This window comes from Rhinatrema bivittatum, chromosome 5 (assembly GCF_901001135.1).
Source record: "Rhinatrema bivittatum chromosome 5, aRhiBiv1.1, whole genome shotgun sequence".
NCBI classification, from domain to species: Eukaryota; Metazoa; Chordata; class Amphibia; order Gymnophiona; family Rhinatrematidae; genus Rhinatrema; species Rhinatrema bivittatum.
The window spans coordinates 348,150,121-348,177,646 of record NC_042619.1 but is presented as its reverse complement, the minus strand read 5'-3'; the positions used below and the strand labels follow the sequence as shown (position 1 = coordinate 348,177,646).

General features: G+C 41.8%; 1 protein-coding gene across 3 annotated transcripts in view; it reads right to left on the bottom strand.

The window, feature by feature from the left end:
- Positions 1-1,439: 1,439 nt before the first annotated feature.
- LOC115092982 overlaps positions 1,440-27,526 on the bottom strand; it is a 50,779-nt gene continuing 24,692 nt past the window's right edge. For 2 of the 3 annotated variants that reach the window (XM_029604513.1, XM_029604515.1), the window contains exons 3-4: positions 20,246-20,436; positions 1,440-8,871 (exon numbers count right to left, since the gene is read on the bottom strand). In XM_029604513.1, the coding sequence (XP_029460373.1) occupies positions 1,525-8,646 (7,122 nt within the window). In that variant the 5' untranslated portion in view covers positions 8,647-8,871; positions 20,246-20,436 and the 3' untranslated portion in view covers positions 1,440-1,524. The remainder of the gene's footprint in view (positions 8,872-20,245; positions 20,437-27,526) is intronic. The other variant, XM_029604514.1, reaches the window with a different exon arrangement.

Genomic DNA, 27,526 nt, shown 5'->3' with positions numbered 1-27,526 from the left:
TTAAAATTGCTGCAATAGTGTGTTACACTTACAGGTGTATCTCCTTTTAAAATTACCTCCTTAGGGGCAGATTTTAAAAGATTTATGCGCGCAGGGGGTTACGCGCGCTGAGCCTATTTTGCATAGGCTCAGCGATGCGCGCAAGCCCTGGGATGTGCGTTATGTCCCGGGACTTGAAAAAAGGGGCGGGGCAGGGGAGTGGCCAGAGGCCTCCATAGGGCCTCTAGGCCGGGGGATCGTGAGCTGGCAGTTGGCTGGCGTGCGCAACCTACGCCTGCCCAGAGACAGGCACAGCTTGAAAAATAAAGGTCCGGGGGGGGGGGTTTAGGTAGGGCTGGGGGGCAGGTTAGGTAGGGGAAGGGAGGGGAAGGTGAGGGGAGCGGAAGGAAAGTTTCCTCCGAGGCCTCTCCGATTTCGGAGGGGCCTCGTAGGGAACAGGGAAAGCCATCGGGGCTCCTCTAGGGCTTGGCGCGGGCAAGGTGCACAAGTGTGCACCCCCTTGCGCGTGCCAACCCCGGATTTTATATAACATGCGAGCGGCTGCGCGTGCATTTTATAAAATTGGGTGTAGATAATAAAATCCGGCCCTTACAGCATAGCTTTCAATTTAAATTTAGTAAAGAGACCTCAAGGATTTTACATTTACAACTCATAAATTTTGCAGAATTGAGGCCACAGTATTCAGGGAAAGGTGCAAAACACAAGCAAAAAGCAAATAGCTTTTTTCAAAGTTATGTTTACTTTTTGCATGTCTGTAGTGCTATAAAATAGTACCAAACAGCCATGGGAAGCATTTCCAACGGTTAGGTTGAAAACTTCTGTTTTTAGTGGCACGTACCTGCAAAAGATTGAGAAAGCATTGTTCTATTTTATGACATATTCTCTAATTTGCTGGTTCTTCTTCATGCCCCTATCTCCCCTTCCTTGCATAATTCTCTCTCTTACCCCCACCCTCCACCGTGTGATCACCTCTCACCCCCTTTCTCTGTGCGATCACCTTTCCCCCTCCCAGTGTGGTTTCTCTTCCACTCCACCGACACGCTATCTTATCCATCTCTTCCGTCCCCCAGCCTGGCAATTCATCTCCCCCCCTTTCTCCAGCTGGAAGAGGAGAAGGCAGCGTTTCCTTCCTACTCTGTCCAGCAGGCTTCACTCGGATGCTATGAAGATGCTGCTCTTGGTGGGTCCTGCACGACTCTTAGGGTCCTGCGGAAGACTCCAATGTTCGGAACGAAGCCAAGGGTGAAGGAGGAAAAGCCCTCACACCTCCTCCTAATGGGCCGGAGGAGAGGGGAAAAGGACTGGGCAGAGGCTGCCATGTACCGCTGGCCCATCCCGGTTCCCAGGGTGCTGCCGCCACACACCGGCTCAGAAATTTCCAAAACAAACAGTGAAAAGAAATTCAACATAAGATTAAAAAACCTGGAACCACATTTTAATTGGGGGTTTGAAGCGATTCCAAAGGAGGTGTCCAGAGTAAAACCGTTAATTTGTGAAAAGAGCACAACACATATCATTTATCATTTATTTCTGATGTAGCCCTAATTTGTGAAAACAATCTTTTATTGCTTTAAATGTAATAGGGCAAGTATATAATTCCTTTATAGAATTCCAAAATGTCTTCTTAGAACACCCCCCTTTCCTCAATGTGTCTGCCTCTGATTTCAAGCCCTCCATTTCAGGAAGTCTTTGCCAAATATGCTTGTCACTTGTGCTGGCTGGCAATTGTACACACCTTAGGTAGTAGGGTCTCTGCGGTGGCCTGTCGTGGTTCCCATTCCTGCTTGCCCCCTTGAAAGAAGAATAGTCCTCAGGATTTGTGCTGGACTCGAGGTGTTTCTGAAATGCATGGTCGGAAGTTTGAATTCCCTGATCCACTTTCAGAGCTTTGCCGTTTGGTGCGTCGTTCACTGTCTGCTCTGGCTGCCTTGAAACGTTATTATTCCTCCCTTGGCTCTGATCTGTCGTCGTACTATAGTTCCTGTTCTCGTTCTTGCTTATGTTCTTAGCTTCTCTTCCATCATGCTCGGCTGGCGACTCTGGGAATTCAGTGCTGTGGGATTTTGAAATATGTGGGAAATATATAGTTGGTCCAAATCTAACATGGTCAGAATGTGTTAGTTTGTGGCTCCTGGATTTATGTGCTCCGTGATGAACTTTCATTTTCAAGGGCACCTTGAATTCTGTATCGATTTCTTCGTTCTTTTCATTGTAAGCACCTTTATTGAGCTTCTCCATTAGATGTGAAAGGTCATGAAAGGACGCTGTAGCTGTAGGCAGAAGGTGAGAAGAATCACTTGAACGTTGACAATGGGTGGTGTCTTGGAACTTGTCATTTTCAGAAACCTCAGACTCTTCACTTGAAGGGGTTTGTTTTTGGGACGGGGCATTAAATATTGCTTTGGTAAATATTTCATTCTGGAAGTTACTGGAAGCACTTGATTGCTCTTCTTCCTTCTTTCCAAAAGAATGATAGAAATTACAGAAAGATATCTGTCCATGGGGGAAGTAGACGTTAACTTCTGTTCTGAATGAATTGGGTGCCTCAGTAACCTCTAGTTTATCCTCTGTTGGCAGTATTTTTTGCTTGTTGACAAAATCAAATATATAACTTTGCTTCTCTTCAGCATCCCATCTTAATTTTTGCAAATTATGTTTCAGCTTTTCTCTCAATTTCCTAGCAGCATCTCTCTTCTCCTGAATTTGCCTAGCCTTATATTTGTTGTTAGCTTCTATAACACAAGCTGGCAGTATACTGGAATTCATTACTATTTTCTGCATTAAGTGTATATTAAGTAGGTTTTTCTTATTTTCTCCCTGTCCAGGTATGCTGCTTTTTGTTACCGAGGAGCTCTTTTTAATTTGTGAGGTATCTAATTTTCTTGAAAACATTGATGATATTTTTGACCCTTCTTGAAAACGAGCCCCATAAGCTTCCATTTCAGGGTGCTTTTTAATTTGGGGAGTTTTACTATATTTTATCGTGCTCTCTGTATTGTGAAAATAGTGGCTCCGAGGAAGATGACAAACAGACGAATCTTTCACACTCACTATCCAATGCCTAGGAACTGAAGGGAGCTGTGTAGACGTAGATGGATGCTGATGTTCACTGCTGCATGGCTTATCACGGCAAGGAGAAAGGCTAGGATCTGCATTTTCTGAGACATCAGATGACACAGACCTTTTCAGACTATTAGAACCTAATTGTTGATTGAACTTCATTTTCTTGAAATTGAATTCCAGAAGGTCAGTGATGTGTTTTTTATTAAATGGTCTGTTATCAATAGCATACAATTCCACATGCTTTACTCGATGAGAGGTACGGCGGTCATCCTTCATTCTCCGGCACTGACTGTAAACATCTTCAGACACTGTTCTTCTAATCCCTTGCCCAGCTTCTGCTGGAGCAATTTTACCAGCTAGACTTCTGGATTTTTGAACCGTGGGAGGGATTCCAAAGTTTTCCTCAAGTTGCTTCTTTCTTAAATGAAAATTTAAGGTAAACCTTTCCTTAAATTTATTTCTTAGTATTTCTCGTGGTTCTAATGCACTGTATAGCACTTTAGATTTGTCAATAAATGAGCTGGGGAAAAGCGGAACGGGCGGGGGTTTGCTTAATTTAACAGAGTCAGTAACATGGAGTGGTACCTTCATGCAACCGCTATAATCTGCTTTTTGTTTTAAGTGGAATTCTATGGCAGCTTTGATTTCTGCCTTATCATTTATATCAGGAAGAGGGTTGTTTGGTGGTTTCTCCTGGTGACGTACTTTCATGGCGGACTTAAGAGTTTTAAAATCACTTGGCGGATCCCGTTCTGTTTGTCCAAGTTGTGCTACTGTTTTCTCCTCATCTGTTTTTGACTCTTTAAACGTTGCTTCGGAAGTGCCAGGGGTAACCCCAGGACTTTCGGGAGGAAGCATCGTTTCTTGATTGTTTTCTGAAGCAACACTTTCGTTCTTTTTCCCGTTGTCAGACAGCTCCGGCTGCACATCATTCAGTGATGGCGAAGGTGGCTCAAGAGCCCGTGGTGACTGCTGGAGACTGTGTTGTTCAATTATCCTTTTAATATCCTTTTCAAGGTTTTTCTTTGTGTCTGAATCAAGGAATGGCAAGTCATTAACAATGGGCATGACCCTAACGTATGCCTTTAATAACTGTTTGACAGTCTGAAATTTTGGGACAGATGGGATAAGTTCATCTAATGATTGTTGTACTTCTAGTGGTGTTCCCCAGCAATGTTCTAGTGTCTTACATTTGATGCAGTATTCTAGGTTCTCCAGAATATGTCGGGAAACAAAGGCCGTCTGCTCTTCTGCTGACTCAGTCGGAGTTTCAGCCGTGCTGTTTATTGAGCACTGAAGAGGAACCAAAGGGGTCAACTTCTGTGTGGACGAAACATACGCAGAAGGAAGTTTCCAGAGAAACAGGAGATATTTGTGTTTTAAGTTGAGACTTATGCGGTCCAGAGGCTCCTGTTCTATAAATGGCAAAAATGTGATTCTAGCTCTTTTAGATCTCTCCCCAGGATTGAACAATTTAGGGAACTTGTACTTTTTTCCTGAATACACAGATTTGTTGGAACATTGCACCAGGGATGGCGTTGCCTCTGTTTTTATTTCCAAACTTTTAATTACCAAGTATTTTTCCAGTTTGTCCTTCTCCCCAGGCGCTTTCAAGTAAAACTTGCAGACAGAGGTTTGCTCTGACCTAGCTTCTAGATCTGTCTCTTTCATATTTTTCAATAAGTCCAATAATGCCTTGTCTTTCACTTTATAAAAGAGAGGCCTAGTTCTGAGCTCTCTGTCTGTTTCGGTATGGGAAACTACGTCATTTGTTGGCGGAAGAGGCATAAACGTGCTCAATGAATCTTGCACTCTTTTGGGGAGCTTCATTTTTTTAAGTAATATTGCTTTCTTTTGGTGTGCCTCGAGGTTCTGCTTGGCTTCCCTTCTGATGAACGGTGGATCACTTATATTGAAAAGTACCTGCGTTGGAGAGTGCAGGCTATCTTTAGATTTGACTGCTGGAACAGAGGGCATGAACGAATTCAGGGATTCCTGTATCTTTACTGGAAAGCCCCATTGCTTTTCAAGCTCTTTCGCCTTAATGTTCCATTCCAGATGCTCCTTGCATTTTGTCATTTGCAGCTGCCATTCTGAATTGCTTCCTACTGCTTCTGGCATGAATGGGGTCTCCGCGTCAATGAGCTCGCTCATCTTTCCAGGGCTCTTCATTATTGGGCACATAGATGGTACCACTGGAATGATTTTCCTTAGAGACTCAGTATAGATACTGGGAAGCCCCCAGAGGAAGTCGAGGTATTTATGAAGTATGTTCATATTTAAATTATTTACAAAATGTGGCTGCATAAATAAGAGACCTGTAGTTTTCTTTTTCGGGACCAGATTTTCAGAATGGATTATCTTCGGTAGGTTCCTCTTTCTGTACGGATGCTTTCTCTTGTATGATTGATCGGCCACTTTAGGTATTGTCCCGCTAATAATTTCAAGAAATTTCTTTGTAAAATGCATATATAATTCATTCTTATCTCCACCTGACTTTGGGATGATGGGGCGTTCCATTGCTTTTGTTACTCCCGAATGTGCTATTGCGGGCGGCTCCACTGCTTGGAACTGGGTTCCGTTTTGCAGTCGTGAGGCTTGTGAGAGTCTTTTCACTTCATCCTGTTGCAGGATCATAATTGGATGCTTCACGCTTTCAGAGGGAGCGCGCTGCTTTTGCACAGACGGCACACGAGGTAGGAATCGGGGCAGTGATTTCTCCACTTTTGGGGGAAGCCCACGTTTCCTTTCAGTTATCATCTTTTTTATATGGGATTCAAACAGACAGCACGTTTTGCCAGAGATGAAGCGCAGCTGACTAATGAGGATGGTCACAGCTACCTGCGGGTAAATGTTATAATTTTGTTTTATTATTTGTGGAGCCGGTGACATAAATGCAGTCAGGCTTGTACTCGCCGTCGCTGGCAAACCCCACTCAAGTTGTAGTATTTTCTTTTGAACATGCCATTCCAAAAGCTTCCTGACATATCTCGGCATGAATGATGTATCTATGTCCGTGACTTCAGTAGCACTTGCACTTGCTTTGAGCTGAGGAAAACTTGGTCTCTTAGGAATCGTTTTTTCTGAAGACTTCCTATAAAAAGAAGGAAGCTCCCACAGAAACCCAATGTATTTATGCTTTATATTCATATCTAAAACACTTATTACATAGGATTCCATAAATGGAAAAAATATGCTTCTAACCCTTAGAGTATTCTTACCAGGACCAATCAACTTGGGTATCATTTCCTTTTTCATCAGATAAGCTACTTTATAGGACTTTGTTACCAGTGCAGGTAATGTTGCCATTTGAACGTCAAGAGACTTTAGGATGAAATGCAGATGTATTTCATCATCTTCACAGATCTGGAGTTGAGGCTTACTTGAGTTTTTGAAACACCTTGAGCAGAATGGTTTGGTGTCAGCTTGTACACGTGTGCCAAGAGTCAGGAAATCCACTTGACAATGTTCTCTGTTTCTGCAGATCATCCCAGATTGTGAAATCCTTTCTTCGCCTGCTTGGGTCAGTTCTTGTTGTGTTGATGGTGCAAGGAGGGCGAACTGATTGAGGTATTCGGCTACTTTTGTAGGCACTCTGCATTTTTTCTGAATTTTTATTTTCTTGATGTGAATTTCCAGGTTTTGTATATTTCTTTCATTAAGAAATATTATTTGACTAAGAAGATTAGCCACCACTATTTTTTGCTGGACACGATTCTTGGGTCTAAATAACTTTAGCGGAACTGGCATGATTGCATTCAGAGACTTCTTTAGCTGTAGAGGCAAATTCAAAAGGTGCTCCAATTCCTTGTGTGCAATATGCAGTTCTAGAACGTCTCTGATTTTCTGAGGAATGAAAGGCACATCCATATCTGTGACTTCTTTGCTTATTGCCGAGGAAGTTCTTGTGCACAGTTGTGAGGACTTAGGCACCAGTTTTGCCAAAGACACTCTATAGATATTTGTGATTCCCCAGAGAAATTGAAGGTGTTTCTGTTTTATGTTCAGATTTATTTGGTTAATAGTTTTCTGTTCCATATACAGAATTTGTTCACATCTTGCTTTCCTAAATCTTTTGTCTTTCTGGCCAAATATCGGTAGTGATTTTTTTCTTTGAGCTAGCCTAGCTTTATCATTGGAGGTTTTCACATATTTTGGGGCAAAATTAATTTTTATTTCAATAACTTTTCTGGAAAGGTGACATTCTAGCTGGTATTTTGTTTGGAATTCTTCATGGCAAATTTTTATAGTGTTGAAATGCAGCTTTGGTGTCATCGCTTCATTGCTTGCCTTTCTAATAACTGGTGAGAAAGTGCATCTGCTAGGACTATATTTGTATTTTTTAGTAGATTCAAGTGTCCTTAATGGATGTGTAAATCCATGTTTTGGGTATGTTGGGCATATTCTCCTCTGTACATATGTTTTCAGGGGAGGTAGTAGTGAAGAAAGTGGACCAAAGGTTGCCCTAGACTTTTGTGGTATTACAGGTGTGCAATTATGTTGTAACACCATTTTCTCTAAACATATTTCCAAGTCATTAATGTTATCTTCACTAATGATAGGCACATCACGTTGCATAATATTTACCTCCATGGGACATATATTTTTTTGAGGTACTTGAAGTTCAAATGGCATCATTTTGTGGTACATCTGGTGGTATAAAATATTTTGCCTAAGAGTGAATTCAAGATGGCTGATCTGATCCATTCTGAGTACTGGAGTATCAACTACTGCTATTATCATGTCAGTTAATAGTTTTTTTCTTTTATGTGAAAGTGGCGATTTTAATACTTGCAAATGATTTATTCCACATGGCGACCCCCACTGTATATGAAGAAAGAGTTTTGCTACATTCATTTCTAAGTTTTTTATTTGATTAGGTGTCAATACAGGTACATCAACAGGTAAGTTGTATATTTCAATTAGGTCCTGTTTTTCTTTGAATTTCCTTTGTTGTTTAGTACCTTCTGTTATTTTGGTTATGATGTGGGATTCCACTATTGCTGGTGGGTATCCATATACTGGATAAAGTATTCTTCTTCTCAGGAGGGACTCTAGATTCTGGACTCTGTCTTGTTTCTCCACAGCAATAGCCTCTTGCCCAGAGGGAGAGTGGAGGTAATACAATGCAGAATCAATCTTGAATTGATTGGTTTTATATTTGCTTGATGTCAACCTGTCCAGTGATGAAGAGTTTATAATTGATTGTGGCGCAAATCTTGCTTTAGTTTTTGATACATTTGTAAATAGACGTGAGTTACCTAATCGAGATAACATCGAGAAATATAATTTTGTTTTCCTCGAGGTGAAAGACCCTAATGTATGACTTTCAGAACTAGAACTGTAAGTTCTGGTTTCAGAGTCCAGGAAAGGTACAGAGTCTTCCACATAAAAAGTTTCAGTATCCGAGCCTTCATCTGACATAAAATTACAAATCTCTGAAAGAATGGAAGAATATGAAGGGCTAGAAGTACTCAACATTCCTGTTTTTACAATGTCGTCTGCTGAAAAACCTTGATCTGAATGAATCATTGTGAAAGAAGAGAGAAGTGATGAAGATACCGATGTACACTTGTCTTCCATAAATGAGTTAGATACGTTATTAGCATATATTTGTGCCTGTGTATTGAATGCAGGAATTTTCTCTTTAGTTGCTGAATATCTATGTAGAATTTTTTAAAATAATTTTTTTAAAGTCACCAAATGGTAAAATTCTAAATCTGTAGCAGTGAATTGTCTTTCATAGAGTTCCCAGAATTATTCATCAGTGAAGAAGTATCTTGGCTGGACAGATGCATTTCAGAATTTCTACAAAGTTAAAAACAAGACATGTTATTCAGACATTGTTTCCCTTCTTATTTTTCTTCAAACAGCAAGGATCAAATCGACTGAAGAGGGGACATTTTTAATCTGTCTGCATTGGGTCAGAGATTGAACATCATTTTCAATTGGAGGCATTGTGCCGTTCTCAAAGCGAAAGTATATGGGCACCTTTGCTATGCTGTGGATACAAAGTGCATGCAATCACTTGCACCTGCTTTTTTTCCTGCTTTTCCTTCCCCAACCTAAACAAGTCCATGGGAATGCCTCCTCTCAGTGCTGCTAAAAGGACGCACACAGTGGAAGCACACACAAACGTTTAGGTGCCTTGAGGGTGGGCAGTTTTCAGACAGCCAATAAATGTCAGTAAATTGCTTTGAAAATTAAACTCTTCATGTCTATTGGGAAGATGATTAGGATTGTTAGGAACAAGTAAAATTAAACATTAAACAGGAAAGGAAATAAATAGGCGGCATTGTACAAAACCAATCATCAATCCACATCGCTGTTACCATCTTGCAATCATTGTCTCATAAATCATGTTTAGAAGATTTTGTTAAAATTAAAAAGTGAAATGAACAATGACTAAATGACAATAATGGTGAAAAATGATAAAACCATATGTTAAAATGGTCTTTAAACTGTGGCATAGCCCTAGTGATTAGATCAGCAGGCTGTGACCCAGGAAAGCCAGGGTTCAAATCCTACCACTGCTCCTGGTGACCTTGAGAAAAGTTATTTCACCCTCCATTTAGGTACAAATTTACATTTTATGCCCTCTGGGGACAGGGAAATATCTACAAATACCTGAAGGTCATCCACTTTGAAGTGTATGAAAGACAGAATATAAATCAAATACATGCATACTAATGCACAGTCATTTTGATGCAGCAAATATTTTGTTTAGAATGTTGTTTTTAGATTCAAGATCGTACTGAGTTGCTGAAAGCATTTGTGGTGCTTGGGTGATCCTTAAGTGTTTGAAATTATTTATCTTCTTTATAACCTATGAGGAAATGGCAAGGAAGAGTTGAGGAACTATCCTCTGGAAGCTTCACTAACTTCTGCAGCTTTCCAAGCTACTCTGGGTCAAGCTTTATTCACCACACATTAGACCTTCAGTTGGGTCCTTCCATTGCTGTGCAGTGGGAGTGAGCAGCAGTGTGGCTGAATTTTTCAATTTCCTTGAGTCTTGATGATGGTGAACACCCTTTGGATCCTTTGCGGGCCATGGTAGCTGACACCATGTCGAGCCCTGCACTCTTCCTCCGATGAGGTGGAGAATGGTTGGTCCTCTGGGAGAGATGCAATTGGGCTCTGTGGGAAAATGCCCTCTCACTGCTGGGCTCATGGGGGTCAGCTGGCTGGCTGCCTGCCTGTGCTGTGTCTAGCCATGGGAGAAACAATGGAGGAAGTGAGCTGTTTTTTTTGCCACACACAAGGATTTTTCATCCACTGTAAGCATAACACTTCGTCCCCCTTCCTACAGGTTATATAACATAGTAACAAAGTAACATAGTAATGACGGCAGAAAAAGAACAAACTGGTCCATCCAGTCTGCCCAGCAAGCTTCCCAAGGTAGTAACTGCTGCTCCTCAGGTTACCTCCTCGTTTCTGTTAAGGGTAGTAACTGCTGCTCCGTGCAGGTTACCCCAAAGCTTTATTATTTATTCCCATCCTCTACCCTTTAGGGATCCACAGTGATTATCCCATACCCCTTTGAAATCCTTCACAGTTTTAGTCTTCACCACTTCTTCTGGAAGGACATTCCAGGCATCCACCACCCTCTCCATGAAGAAATATTTCCTGACATTGGTTCTAAGTCTTCCTCCCTGGAGTTTCAAGTCATGACTCCTAGATCTACTAAATTGTTTCCAATGGAAAAGGTTTGTTGTTGACCATGGATCATTAAAACCTTTCAGGTATCTCTGTATCATATCATTCCTGCTTCTCCTCTCCTCCACAGGGTGTACATATTCAGGTTCTTCAACCTCTCCTCATAAGTCATTCGATGGAGACCACCCACCATTTTAGTCGCCCTTCTCAGGACCGCCTCCATCCTGTCTCTGTCCCTTTTGAGATACGGTCTCCAGAACTGAACACAGTACTCCAGGTGAGGCCTCACCAAGGACCTGTACAAGGGGATTATCACTTCCCTTTTCTTACTCGATATTCCTCTCTCTATGCAGCCCAGCATTCTTCTGGCTTTGGCTATCGCCGTGTCACACTGCTTCGTCAACTTCAGGTTATTAGACAATATCACCCCAAGGTCTCTCTCCTGCTCCGTGCACATCAGCCCTTCACCCCCATCGAATACAGTTCTTTCGGATTACCACACCCCAGATGCATGACTCTGCACTTCTTGGCATTGAATCCCAGCTGCCAAATCTTCGACCACTCTTCCAGCTTCCTTAAATCCCATCTCATTTTCTCTACTCCTTCTGGCATGTCCACTCTGTTGCAGATCTTAGTATCATCCACAAATAGACAAACTTTACCTTCTATCCCTTCCACAATGTTGCTCACGGAGATGTTGAACAGAACCGGTCCCAACACGATCCCTATAGCAATCCACTTAACACCATTCTCTTTTCAGAGTAGGTTCCATTTACCATCGCCCGTTGTCTTCTATCAGTCATCCAGTTTGTAATCTACGCCATCACCTTGGAGCTGATTCCCAGGCTTCTCATTTTGTTGATGAGTCTTCTATGTGGAACTGTTTCAAAAGCTTTACTAAAATCCAAGTAGAACCGCCTGCATTAATGACACCAGGAACCATTTGTTCTAGACTCTATGAAGTAATTTTTCAGAGGGGTTTCATGTGGAAGTAGCATGCACTTGCGGATATGCTATTTCCTAAATGTCAAGGGGATGTGCATATTTTCCATTTTGCGCACACATTTTCTTAGTGGAAAATAAAGGAGCTTGCCAGAGCAGGATTCAGAAGTATGCACAGAAGTTGCTATTTTATAAGAGATATATGCATATACATTACCAAACTTATTTGTACACTTTTTCAACAACTAATTGATGGGTGCAAGTGAAATTGAACTTGTCTGTTGGCTGCAGTTTTTGGGTGGAAGGTCTGGATGAACTGGTGGGAATTCCAAATGATGTGCTAGCGGATTTAGATGAACTGGAGAAGGACTGTGTGAATTGGCAGAGGTTTCGGCGAATTGATAATTTCAATTATGTATGCAAGTATATTTTCAAACTGGTATATGCACAATACTTTATAAAATACCTGATCCTGCAAATAAATCAAGGTTATTATGCATACATGTTATATTTTTACATGCCTAAAATGTATCAGGTGAGTTTTCAAAAACATTACACATTTTAAATGTATGATACTATTCTAGCAATTTTTAAAAGCCATTTTCACACATAAAGTGCACTTATGCAAGTAAATCCTATGGACAATTCAATGGCAAATATTGTAGCAATTTTCAAAAGCCCATTTACATGAATAAAGTGTATTTACATGTGTAAAACCCAGTTTTACGTGTGTAAATGCTTTTGAAAATCAGGCCTTATGCCTGATTTTCAGATTTTCAAAGGCTACGCGTGTAACATATGAGCATAACCTGAGAAAATCTGCCCCTGCGCGTGCCGAGCCTATTTTGCATAGGCTTGGCGGCGCGCGCAAGCCCCGGGATGCGCGTATGTCCTGGGGCTTCGAAAAAGGGGTGGGAAGGGGCAGGTCCGGGGGCGTGACGGTAGTCCGGGGGATCAGGGGGCGGATCCGGGGGCGTGGCTGCTGTTCAGGGGTGGTCCGGGGGCGGGGCAGAATTCCATGGCATAGCGGCCTGTGCTCGGGGATGGCGAGTTGGCAGGCGTAACTTTTGAAATAAAAGTAGGGGGGACGATTTAGTTAGGGCTGGGGGTGGGTTAGATAGGGGAAGGGAGGGGAGGTGAGGGGGTGGCCGAAAAAAAGTTTCCTCCGAGGCCGCTCCGATTTCGGAGCGGCCTTGGAGGGAACGGGGAAAGCCATTGGGGCTCCCCTTGCGCACGCCAAGCCTGGATTTTTATAACATGCGCGCGGCAGCACGCACATGTTATAAAATCGGGCGTAGATTTGTTCACGCCAGGTTGCGAGAACAAATCTACGTCCGTGCATACGTTTTAAAATCTGCCCCAAAGTATGCATTTTCTTGCATTGGAAATATTCTCACCTATACTGAAACATATGCACTTGCTTTCAAAGCAGAACCATGCAATATATTATAAACTATGCAGTTTATAAAACTCTAGGATAAAGCATTGGAAAAGAGGAACAGGTTTCACCAGCTTCTCTTAAGTGCTTATGAAATCTGATGCTGAGATGTACAAAAGTATTTATTAAAGATTCTCAAAATTCCACCAGATGATGTCTCCCCTACCTGAAGACGATCTTAAGCATGGACTTTCTCTGGATAAACCTGGACCTGACAGGATTCTTAGAAAATATATGATGAAGAGTAGGTTGGGATGGCTACATTGTTAGAGGATAACTTAAAAACAATGGTGTGCAAAGCCATAGTCATGCATAAATAGCCTCATGTGCTAATGAGCATGTATTTTATATCATGCACGCAGATGCACGTGCATGATCTAAAAAAATTGAGGCACTAGGGACACTACCGCCTCCCTAGCGCCTCTTTTTGGACAGGAGCGGCGGCTGTCAGCGAGTTTGACAGCCGACGCTCAATTTTGCCGGCGTCGGTTCACAAACCCGCTGACAGCCACGGGTTCAGAAACCGGACGCCGGCAAAATTGAGCGTCCGGTTTTCAACACACGAGCCGCGGGCCGACTTCAAATTTTTATTTTTTTTTTAACTTTTTGTAACTTTCGGGACCTTCGACTTAATATCGCCATGATATTAAGCTGGAGGGTGCACAGAAAAGCAGTCTTTACTGCTTTTCTGTGCACTTTCCCAGTGCCCGGAGAAATTAGCGCCTCCCTTTATAAAACTCTAGGATAAAGCTCCATGCATCCACTTACACTCACAAATGTACTGTGAATAGGTTTGAAACCTATAGGTGGTAAGTCTTGGTAGCATTGGAGCATTTAGTATCCAAGGGTTCTTTCTGCTAATTTTCAGTCTAAGATCTCTGGTCTTTAGGTGATACTTCCAACTTATGCAGTAAGGATGAACAATTTGGAGAAACAACACAAATGGGCTCATGCAAGCATCCAGTGATGCAATGGTATAAGATAAAGGGGTTATACACAGAAAACTAGAAGCATTGGAAAAGAGGAACAGGTTTCACCAGCTTCTCTTAAGTGCTTATGAAATCTGATGCTGAGATGTACTAATTTCTGAAAGGTCAACCGAACTTGCCCTCTGCATCTGAATCGAACCATACGGTGCACAGATTCTACTCCCTAGACATGTTTCCAATGCGTTCCCATAGACGCCTTTCTTCCATCAAGGGCCTCTTAAATGTGTTTCTTCTGCTGCCTCTCATAGCCAGCACTCTTCTAATGCTGAAGTGGGACGGGGTTCACTGTTCCTCAGACCCTTCATCCTGGCCGAGACCAGTATGCTTCCCATACTTCTCAATCTATCACACCAGTAACCAATTTGCCTTCTCACCAGTCAGTCTCAAATCGTAGACTCACTGATGTTCTCAGGTACTGGTAGCGTCACAAAACCTTCCACAATAAATCCTACCATTCGAAATGGCATGATTTACCACATGACGCATACAAAAGGGTATTACCCTTTTTTCTTTTTCTACACTCTTTTCTCTTGCTCCCTCGGATTCTGCTCCCCAGACATCCTTCACATAGGTACACCTCTGTTCTAATTGGTGTATCGTTTGGGAGTGGGGATACCCGATTTACGGTAAACCCCTTCTCAGTCAGCTTACCATGGATTATCCACTGATCAAGCCGCCTCTATTTTCACTACTCACGGAATGGAACCTATATCTCATGCTTATAAGTCTCATACGTTCTCTGTTCGAGCCTTTCCATTCCTGTCATTTCACAGTTTGACATGGGAAATACTTTCCCTCATAAATGTAATTTCTGCCAACAGGGTCAGTGAGTTACACACTTTGTTACATACTCATCCGACCCTGCGTTCCTCCGTCACAGAGTGGTTTTTAGGCATTCAACTTCCTATCTTTCTTAAGGCAGACGTTGCATCTCACCTTACTCAGGATATACTCTGCCCATTTTTCCCAACACCTCTCTCTCACCAGAGCGAGAGGGTTTTTTTCCACTCCTTGGACTGTAATAGTGCACCTGCATTCTATCTACATCACACTACATTCCATAGGAATTCCACCTAACGCTTTCTTTCCTTCTGTGGCAAGAGTCAAGCTGCGAGTTCCGGTGGGCAAACAGACCTCTTCCTCCTAATTGACGGTCTGTATCTCTTTTTCCTACCGACAAGCAGGCATTTCACTACAACACTGTGTGTAACCACACTCTGTTGCGTCCGTCCCAGCCCTAATAGCTTCCCCTCGGCCGCTGCTGCTTGTACATATTTATCAGGCTGCAATCTGGAGCTCTCTCCATACCTTCGCAGCCCATTATTGCTTAGATACGACTAGCCGGCATGCTCCATGTTTGGCCAGTCTGTCTACTCCTATTCTTTTCGGTTTAACTACCCAACATCCTTCCACCAACCTGTTAAGGGTTTCAGGATGCCCTCCGTTCCAAATTTCCACCCCTGTTGTGCCAGTTGCAAGCCTTTGGGTACATTTGGTGCATATCTGGACATCCTCAGCTCGGTACTCACCCATATGTGAGGACTACCATCCTGCTTGTCCTGTGAGAAAGCAGAGTTGCTTACCTGTAACAGGTGTTCTCACAGGACAGCAGGATGTTAGTCCTCACGAAACCCACCCGCCACCCCGTGGAGTTGGGTCTGTATACGTTTTTACTTTTATTTTAGTTTCGCTTGCGCTTTTAGCTATAAGACGAGACTGAGGGAGACACCTGTGGCTCACAGGGATAATTGCAGGCTGGGCATGCTCAGTGCACTCAGTGTGCCAGTGTCAGTCAAAGCTTTGTAGAAACTTTGACAGAAAAGTTTTCCATACAGGGCTCTATCCTGTGATGTCACCCATACGTGAGGACTGACATCCTGCTGTCCTGTGAGAACACCTGTTACAGGTAAGCAACACTAGCTATTTCTTGAGATGCAGCGACCAGAATCGTACACAGTATTCAAGGTGCCGTTTCACAGTAGAGTGCTACAGGGGCATTATGACATTTTCTGTTTTATTCACCATTCCTTTCCTAATAATTCCTAACATTCTGTTTGCTTTTTTGACTGCCTCAGCACACTGAGCTGACGATTTCAATGTATTATCTACTATGATGCCTAGATCTATTTTCTGGATGTAGCGCCTAATATGAAACCTAACATTGTGTAACAACAGCATGGATTATTTTTCCCTATATGCATCACCTTGCACTTGTCCACATTAAATTTCATCTGCCATTTGGATGCCCAATCTTCCAGTCTTGCAAGGTCCTGCAATTTATCATTATCCGCGTGTGATTTAACTACTCAGAATAATTTTGTATCATCTGCAAATTTGATTACCTCACTCATTGTATTCCTTTCCAGATCAATTATAAATATATTGAAAAGCACCTGTCCAAGTACAGATCCCTGAGGCACTCCACTGTTTACCCTTTTCCACTGAGAAAATTGCCCATTTAATCCTACTCTCTGTTTCCTGTCTTTTAGCCAGTTTGTTATCCACGAAAGGACATCGCCTCCTATCCCATGACTTTTTAGTTTTCTTAGAAGCCTCTCATGAGGGACTTTGTCAAATGCCTTCTGAAAATCTAAGTACACTACATCTACAGGTTCACCTATATCCACATGTTTATTAACCCCTTCAAAAAAAGGAAGCAGATTTGTTAGGCAAGACTTCCCTTGGGTAAATCCATGTTGACTGTGTTCCATTATACCATGTCTTTCTATATGCTCTACGATTTTGATCTTTAGAATAGTTTCCACTATTTTTCCCAGCACTGAATTCAGGCTCACTGGTCTATAGTTACCAGGATCGCCCCTGGAGCCCCTTTTAAATATTGGGGTTACATTGGCCACCCTCCAGTCTTCAGGTACAATGGATGATTTTAATGATAGGTTACAAAATTTAACTAATAGGTCAGAAATTTCATTTTTTAGTGCCTTCAGAGCCCTGGGGTGCATACCATCTGGAACAAATATGGAAAAAAATGGAAAAAATGGCTGGTGTATACTCTCGTTACAGAAAAGACTGTTATTTAAGAATATCTCAATTCAATCTAGTAAATGATAACTTGTTTAGAAAAAGAGGAAAAGACCTCAGCACTGGTATGTGTCTGAAAAGGTTTCATCAGAGATTACATCAGTTGCTACAATCATGGGTCAAAAACCTCTTTCCAATTAAGTCATTTTATTCAAAATGTATTTTAGAAAGATTTTTTTTTAGGTTTTTGTTGTGAAAAATGTTTTTTTTAATTCTGAACACAGTTTATTTTGTTCAAATTGAGCTTATGCCGTATCAAGAGTTAAAGCCGGTGACAAAATAGAACCGGTTTTTCTAAGGCTTAGCTCAACCAATTACTGTATATATCGTGAACAGTCTTGTAACATTCATTATTTGCCAAAGAGGAATGACCAATTTAGATCACGTTCTCCCTCTTGGGGAGAACGCCGTGGGAAGGCCCCGTCGCGGTTCGGACCGGAGTGAGGAAGCCAGCGGGGAGCACCGGTGAATGCTGGTAAGAGCAGGGGGGGACCAGCCGCAGCCGGGTTTCCCAACAGAGTATGATGCAGTAGTCAAAACTTGAGTCTGAGAGCTACCACCAAAAAAGCTATTTAAAAAACAACCACCTGTGCACAGCAAAGTTACATTGGCATGTCCAAAAACCCCATATTGCTAATATTCAGCATCCAAAAGGAAATGAAAAAAGAAAAAAATGAACAAAAAAAAATCAATGTAATGCTGCATCAAACCTGTACGCAGTAGAGCCTCCCAATCGTCAAGTGCTGATTAGAAAATGTACTGTAAAGAGTCAAATAGAATCTAAATATCGCTGTGCTTGATCTTTAGAGTGAAGCACAATCGTTTTACCTTCAGCAAACACATACATCTTTGCTGGAAACTGAAATGAAAGCTTCATGTCCTAGCGATACAAAGCGGTGCAGATCGGTGCCATTTTCCGATGGTCTTCATATACTTTTGCAGAAAAATCACCGAAGAGAAAAAGTTTAACACCTTCACGTTCCAAAGAGTTATCCCGCTTCCGGTAAGCCCTCATGAGTCAGACCTTATTTGCATAGCTCAAAATGCAGGCAATAACAGATCTTCTTCTCTGCGTGTCCCAATGTGATGTGCCCTTTGTACTAAAATAGGCTTCATCTCAAGAGAAAGTCCCAAGGCCTCGGGAAGTCAAACCTGAAAAAAAACTGCAAAAAAATCTTGCTCTTTAACTGATTCCGAGAGAACAATGACCCTAATGTTATTCTTGAACGCTCTCTTATCCAAGTCTGAAATCTTTGTGGCTTGGCCGCTGACTTTCTCAGTCATTTCTTCCATTGCCGATTGAAGCTTATTCAGTTGATCAGTCAAAGCCGCAGTAACATTATTAGAAATATCTCGTACCAGAGCATCTTTCAACTCTGCAAGAGATTGTTCAGAGACCGTCACCATCTTTGCTTCAGTCAACATAATTTTCTCGCTGTCTTTCCCTTTATCCTTCGGCGTACGTAAAGCTCATGTTGACATCCCAAAATGTGCAAATTGTAGCGTTTTCAATTAGGAAGATATTGTGGCAACAATCAGCCCCATTCAAATCTCCAAAAACGCAGTGGATGAAGTTAAAAAAAAACGACTCTCATGGAGCTCTCCGTGACTGCAACTACTCAGTTAGGTGACATAAGTGGAAGCCTCAAACCCTATTTTATTACACAGCTCAAGGTTATCTTCCAAGCTCCTCACATTTATCACTTTCCAGAGTATACATCATACCAGTCACTTTGCTGAAATTCTGTTACATAATTTTCTTTCTATTCTCCCACTAATACATCACAATTCCTAAATACAAGCTTCATTCTTTAACAAAGTCCGCACTAAATTTAAGTGCAAGGTTCCTGCGCTTTCAAGGAACAACCTTAATTTAATCTCTCTGTGTTAATTACAGGGTTTACTCCCAACATTACCTTCAGTGAATACAGAAACTTAGCTTTCCGGATACAAATCAAATTTGAAAAGCAAAGGCTTAGCATCCTGGATGTAAACCTACAAAGCGAGCAGTGTCAGTGCTGCCACTCTCCATATCATGCTTAATTATTACCCAGCCAGGGCAATTTAAGTAGCTGGCTTTCACAATGGTCCTGCTCCAGTTTCTAAAGTTTTGCTTAACCTGGTTAACATCAGTAGCACAGTCACAGTGCTCGTGTCAAGCAAGAGAATCCCTCAGCTGTGCTGCACTGTGCAGATTAAACCAGGAGAAAAGCTTCCCGTATTAAGGCAATCTCTCAGCAGTACTGCACTCTTTATTTCCCTCTGTGTATGCTTACATTCAAACGTACCCCGTGCTTCCTTTCAGCCAGCAACCCATGGGTTTCCAACTCGATATAACAAGAGTGGTTCTCCAAAAAAAAAATCAAACTCCCTTTGTTTCTAAATGTCCGGGTTTCTGCAGAATTTTATCTAAGCACTTCACAACTTCTTTAAACGCCAGCGCAAAGTCTTTTTCTTGTGATCACCTTAAGGCATCCACGTAACTTCATGGCCACCAGGAATCGGGAGGCTGTGCTTCATCTTCTTCAGAGGCCATCTCCATGCTAGGCTCAGTGACAAAGTCTGCGCTATGTATTATTGCACCTGGTAGCAGCTCAGCCGAAGGATGTGGACTCCCCGCACCCCTCACGGGCTCTTCCCTCCTGGGTCCATCCTGAATACTAACCCTGGGAAAGTCTAGGGGGGCAGCAATCTTACATTTCCTTGCATGGCTCTAATAAGCCCCTGTCTGATAGCCTGAAAGCTGTAAACCAGCTAAACACGTAGCATTCTTGACACCACTACACACGAGCCACATTTTTATATCAGATGTGCACTTTTGGAAAAACCTTAAGCAGTGCACTTAAAGTGCCTTGAGTGGTGCACCTAAAGGAGACAAATATAAGTTCAAAAGGGCAGATGTTAGTCCCGAGTCCTGGGGTTTTTCCCCCCCCCTTCGACGGCGAACCTGCCAGCGGCAAACATGCCACCCCCGGTTAGGTCGACATTGTGCAGGCACTGACCTGGAAATGTTGTCGGCGGGCGGGCGCCCCACAGTTTCCAGTGCTAGATGAAGGCAAACTGTCAAGTAAAGCAGCAAATCCAGAAATAGTTGGAGGTACCAAGCAAAGCTCACCCTCTTTCTGCATCGCACGAGGGCTCTGGCTGTCCAAATCAGATTTGGCGTTTTGCAAAGCGCCAACCTAGAAATGATATCAGCGGGTAGAGGCAGGGCTTAGTGGCAGACCTGCAGTTTTCCAGTAATGCCTCACAAGATGCGTTATGGGCTTGCAGCTACGCCAGTGAGACTTGCATCTGTATCTTTCTCTACAAAAAAGCACAAAAACACCTGAGGTAATGTATTTTCTTTATACATTGTCTCAACAAAAGTTAGCATGCACAGATTTTGTAAAAGATATTTCGTAGTTGATATTTTACAGATGCCAAACAAGCACTAGCCGAGACTTCCATGCATACAAAGGATCAGACACTTCACAGCCTCATCGTACCCTGACAGTGACACCTCCCCGCCAGCAGAGGCCTCTTCGAAGCTCCATCCCATGCTGTCCCCGTCAGCTCCTCCTCCCTGCCTGCACTACACCCAGACTCCAGACCTACATAACCCTGCCTGCCCCTTGCTTTGACGCTTCTGTTTCTTATTACCCTTGATTCCTTGCCCTAGCCACTCTTGCCTTCTGGCCTCCGGGCTTTCTGACCTCACCCTTACCTTGTCTTGTCTCATGACCTCCAGGCCTTCTGACCTCACCCTTACCTTGCCTTGTGACCCCTGGACCTTCTGACCCTTGCCTTGTGCCCTTTGGGCCTTCTTGCCTGCATAGGCCTAGCCTTGCTCTGTGGCCTAGTCCTGCCCCTTGGGACCTTCCTCTATCGCTGCCTTCAGGCCTGTATGTTCTATGTTTTGTCTTGTCCTGTCTTGTTCAGCCTTACCTGCACGCTGTTCCAATCTAAACCTCAATTCCAGTCTCAGGCTTGGTTCCAGCCTTCTCTGCACTCTATTCCAGTCCAAGCCTCAGTCCCGTCTTACCTGCACTCTGTTCCTGTTCGAGTCTTGCTCCAGCCTTACCAGACTGGCCCAGCCTTGCTCCAGCTTTAGCAAAATGTCCAAGCTTTGCTCCAGCCTTGCCTTGCTGTCCCCGTGCCACTCTGAAAAGTGGTGTCCCCCGTGCTCCGCCTGGACTGGAGCTATCACACAGCCATGTTTATGAGCGCATCTTCTGCTCCTGCTTTTACCCCACTGTACGTCTGCAGAAGCAGGCAAACCTTGGAGCATGAAATATAAAATTAACATTTCATCTCGGCTGCAGCAAAACCTTGCCTGCACCACGATTTGTGGACATTAACAGGGCAATGAAATAGTGGGCATCTATGTTCAAACTCAGCAGCCACTTTTCATTCCTGCAGTTGCCTAAAGTAATCCAAGTCAAATTATATATGTATTTTAGTTTTAATTCTTGAACAAAGTAAAAAGAAATGCATTGGTTTGGCCCTTTTTTTTTTTTTTACACCAAAAAACATGCTCAGGTTTTTTTCAGTATACCAACTTCTAATACTTTGTTGACCAGTGAAATGTCAACTTATTGCTTTGTTTCTACAGGTAAGACTGGTTATGTATTCCAATCATGGTTATAGTCTCTTGTAATCCTCCCTGAAGGCAGGAGGTACAATGAGGCATCAAGCACACCTTGGAGTGTTAAAAAGTTGCTTTGTGATTGATGGTCAGTCTGATCTGTTATGTTGTGTACTGCACCTAATGCTTAAACTGGACCTTTAGGCATCACTATTGGCTGAAGATAAACTCATGTGGCAAACTTTTGATAACTACTGAATGAACAAAGATGGAAACTAAGGAAGCTGGAAAACCACAGAATTTTCTGACTTCAGTGAAAAGCAAAGATCAACATTTTCTACGAAAAGCAGGCTCTGAAAGACATGCAGGTTTACAAGGACGTTTGCCTGTTATTCACTGATCTTGAAAAAAACAACAGGAGACAGGGACCACTGAAGCATAACAAAATACAGCATTCACAATAGGAAGGCCTAATCTATATGTCATGTATGACTGCTTGTCTGCAAACGATATAATAATGACCAAGACCAAAGAACTATGGAGACATTATTACAAAGGTATCCTGCAAAGATTTCCTGGTGAAGATCGGCCAGGTCCCCCTGCCGTCATATACATCCTTATAGTTACAAATTCAGCATGGCCTACCTGACTTAAAGTAACATCTAAAAATGATCTGTAGGGATAAAGGTCTGTTTGCATAGGAGCTTTGGAGATCTCTATCAAAAAATTAATCTCATGAAATTGCTATAAAGAAATGCACTATAATCTGATTGCCTTGTAATTTGTACTCATAATAAAACCCTAAGATTATTTTGGTTTCTAACATTATTGTTATAGTATTCCTCATATAGCTAATTTACCATCTCACTTGCAACGTTAGTGGTGAAATGCTAAATCCAGAGGGAATATATATGTGAACAGAAAGTGACATCTAGAGGTAAAAATGAATATTACCTACAAACAAATCAAAATAGAATTTTCTCCATGCATATTTCTCCGAATATACATATGGATGCTAAAGATCCAGATTCAGTGTTCCGATACAAGAGTTCTCCGTTCAGATCAATAAATATGTTCTAAGATATCCAGATACAGTTCCGCAAAGTTCTCAGTTGTAATTAATAGCCTACCTTACAAGTACCAGGATGCTGATAGACTGTACTCAGTTCTATAAAGCTTGCTTTGATTAGTATCAGGGTGCTGCAGTGCTTGTATTCTCCCCACATAAATAATCCCTGAATTTGTAACTTGCTTGTAAGCAGGGAAAGCTTTGCGTATGGCAATATATGTCAAGGACTCCAAAGAATCAAGCAGAACACAGATTCTGCAGGATACAGACCGCAATCTGGAATCTTTATGGATAGAAATTCCATGCATGACGGAGAAGAGTATAGCACTGGGAGTATACTAATGTCCATTTGATCAGGATAGTGAAACAGATTGTGAAATGCTAAAACAGGCTACTAAACATGGAAGCATAGTAATAATTGGAGATTTCAATTACCCCAATATTAATTAGGTGAATGCCTCATCGGGCATGAAAAGGAGGTAAAGTTTCTAGACATCATAAATGATTGCTTCTTGAAGGAACTGGTCCTGTAGTCAACAAGGGTGGAGGTGGGGGGGGGGGGGGGGGGGGGGGAGGGAGGCCTACATTAGAACTAGTTTTTACTGGAATGCAAGATCTGGTACAAGAGGCAACACTGATCAGAATGGAATCAAATTTGAGATAGTCACTACAAAACTATTACAAGAACATATAATTCTAAAGAGGGAGATTATGACAAGATGAAGAAACTAGTTAGAAGAAAACTAAAAGAAGCAGTTATAAGGGTCAAAAGTCTGTAGGAGGAATGGAGAATGTTTATTAAAAGCACCATTTTGGAAGCCTAGGTAAAATGTATTCCACAAACTGAAAAAGGTCAAAAGAAAAACACACAAAACCCATTGTGTGTGTTTAAAAAATGGAAAGCAGAGCCTAATGAGGAAAATAGAAACACCAACTACTAAATTACATGTAAAACATTAATAAAATAGGCCAAGAAAGAATTTGAAGATAGACTTGCCAAAGAGGCAAAAGCAAAATAATTCTTTTCAAGCATATTAGCAACAAAAAACCTGCAAGGGAGTCAGTTAGGCCACTAGATGACCAGGGAGTAAAAGGGGTACTCAGAGAGGATAAGGCTTCAGACTATACAGAGGAGGAAGATGGGGGAGATACCCATGCCTGAACCATTTTTCTAGATGTCTCAGAGGATCCAAATAAAATCGGTGAGCATCTGGAAGTAGTGCCTGGGAAATTTGACAAACTAAATAGCAGCAAATCATCAGGACCTAATAATATTCACCCCAGAGTTCTAAAGGAACTCAAATATGAAATTGCGGACTTACTACTGGTAATTTGTAGCCTATCACTCAAATCTACCTCTGTACCTGAGGACTGGAGGCTAGCTAGTGCAACACCAATTTTCAAAATGGGTTCCAGGGGGGACCTGCATAACTACAGACCCTGTGCTTGTTAAAAGGGTGGAAACGTTAAGAACAAAATCACTGGTCACATGGATAAACACAGCTGAATAGGGAAGAGCCAGCATGGATTTGACCAAGGAAAGTCCCTGCCTTTCTAACCTATTAGAACTCAGTGAGGGAATAAATAAGCATGTGGATAGCCGATCAAGATAATGTTTTTGGATTTTCAGAATGCATTTGATAAAATTCCTCAGAAAACTAAAAAGCCATCGATTTGGAGGCAAAGTCTTACACTGGATTGGTAACCGGTTAAGAAATATGACACAGAGGAGGACTAATGATCAGTATTCCCAGTAGAGAAAGGTGAATAGTAAAATTCGCCAGGGATCTGTTCTGGGATATGTGTTATTCAACTTATTCATTAATGACCTGGAAAAGGGGTGATTAATGAAGGGATCAAATGTGCAGATGGGAAAAAAATACTCAAAGTACTAGTAGTTAAAATGCAGGCAGACTGTGAGGAAAACACTGTTATGAGAGTGGAGAACTGGAGATCTAAATGGCAGATTAAATTTAAGGTGGACAGTAATGAACATAGGGAAAAATAATGCCAATTTTAGATACTCAGTGTTGGGATCCAAATTAGGAGTAACCACACAAGAAAAGGACCTTGAAGTTTTGTGGACAGTACATTGAAATAATCAGCTCTAGAGGGTGATGGTGGTCAAAAAAAGCAAATACAATGCTAGGAATTATTTGGCAAGGAATGGCGAATTAAACGGAGAGCATCCTAATGCCTCTGTATATGTCTATAGTGTGACCTCATCTTGATTATTGTGTGCAGTTCTGGTTGCCACATCTCAGAAAAGATATAGCAGAATTACAGAAGGTACAGAGAAAGCAATAACAAATGTTGGAAGAGATGGAACAGTTCTCTTAAGAAGAAAGGCCAAAACGGTTAGGGCTTTTCAGCTTGGAGAACAGGAGATATGATAGTGGCTTATAAATTCATACGGGAGGTGGAAAAGAAACTAACAGGTGCTACATTTAAAACAAATTGTAGACAAGTATTTTTTCACTCAAAGCACTATGAAGCAGTAATCTCCATTACGGTTCCATTGCCATCTGCCGTCTCCAACTGCTGGCTGCCTCATCAGAGATGCGTCCCTTGAGCCCTGGGTGAATCTGTCGTGCCTCCCCCCCCGTTGATGTCACCTGCGCACCGGGTGGGCCAAAGCGAGTGTGCAGGCTGAGCAACGTCTCCATTGCTGTCTGCCATCTGCTGGCTGCCTCATCAGAGGTGTGGATTACTTACTTGCTGCATTTTCTGTTTCCCACTAGACACGTTCCTCGAGTCCTGGGTGAATCTGCTGTGCCCCCCCCCCCCCCCCCCCCCCCCCCCCCCCCCCCCCCCCCCGGTTGACGTCACCTGCGCGCCAGGAGGGCCAAAAGCACATGTGTGGGCTTTAGGCATCGTGCGCCGAAGGAGCGCAACCAAGGGGCATGCCCCTTGGTGCGCCCCTTTGTGCCCCTCTTTGTGTCCTTTTTGATGCTTTTTTTACTTGCATTATAACAGCATTTTCTCCAAAACTTAAGCTTGTAGCCTCTCCAACATGGAAAATATTCGGACTTTACTTATCACGTCTAACAGGCAAGGATATATAAAACCATATAGAAAATCTGCTTCGCGCTGTCCTTTGCAAATTCCCACATCAAATAAATTATTCATTTTAGGAATGTCAACGATATCCATATTATTGTTAAATGCTCAATCTTTAACAAAAAAGCTGCCAGTATTTAATGATGATGTACTGGATAATAAACCTGACTTTTGTGGAGTAACTGAATCCTGGCTCAAAACAACATATTCTGTCACAGTAACTCAGCTACCAAAAAACATTTATGATGTTTATTCCATTCCCCGGTTGAAAAAAAAAGAGGAGGTGGACTACTATTATTGATTAAGAAAACTTTCAAGATGTCGCTACAAGTTACTATATCGCCTTCTAATTTTGAAATTGGCTTGCTGAAATCTAAACAGCTACAAATATGTTTAATATATGCCCCTCCTGCTCTGATTGAGCATAACCCGTCTCCTTTAATTGAATTTTTCATGTTCAACATTGATTCCGACATTCCATCGATTATTTTAGGTGACTTTAATATTCATGCGGACTCTAATTCACTTTCATCTAATTGCGAATCTTTTCTATCCACCATGACAGCTATTGGTTTTCATCAAATCATTAATTCACCTACACATAAAGCAGGCCATACCCTGGATCTCATCTTTATTAACTCCCTTATACAATACAAAGATCCACCAAACATTCTTCCCATTCCCTGGTCTGATCACTTTTTGATCTCAGCTATGATGATCACCGTTGAAAATCATAATATAATCCCGTGTAATCAGAATATTGATTGAATACAGAAAGACATGCTCTATAGACAATCTAATCGACTTCCTCCCTGATGCCATTGAAAAGTTAGATGTCTCCAACACTGACACTGCTGTTAAGTCCTGGTCGGATATTACCAGCAAGGTTGCAAACAATTGCTGCCCTTTAATTAAAAAAGAAATTAAACTAAGTAAAAAGAATAATTCTCCTTGGTATACCTCAGAATTAAAATCAATGAAACGTGTTTTATGAAATTTGGAAAAAAAATGGCATAAAGCACCCTCACCAACTACATTCGCTAATTATAGAGCAGCCCTTCATAATTATCAAAATAAAATTAATATTACTAAATGTAACCACTATTCAAAAAAAAAAAAAAATCATGACTTTAAACTCAATCCTAGAGTTCTCTTATCTTTTGTTTCAGATTTGGTCAATTCTTCCTCCAATCTAGAGATTTCTCAAACATCCGAATTTCTTTGCAATGAGCTGGCCCATTTCTTTAGAGACAAACCTTTAAAGTTGATAAATGCTATTCCATTTGATATTGGCAACAAAATTACTCTTACATCTATCACTGACACCTCATGGTCCACCTCTGACACTATTGCTTCAACAGAAATAGAATGCTTTTTACGAAAATTAAAACCTACTACCCATCCTTTGGATTCTATTCCTACTAAACTATTAAAATTAGTTCCAAATATTATTTCTAAACCGCTGGCTTAATATAATTAATGTGTCCCTTTCCCGATGTATTCTACCTGATGATTTAAAAAGTGCTGTCATCAAACCGATTTCAAAAAAACCCTAAACTTACCTACCACTGATCTTTTAAATTTTAGACCGATTTCTAATTTATCATTTTTAGCGAAACTAATTGAAAAGAACAGTTAACCTGCAATTAATGGATTATCTTGAAACGAACAATATTTTATTTCCTTCCCAATATGGGTTT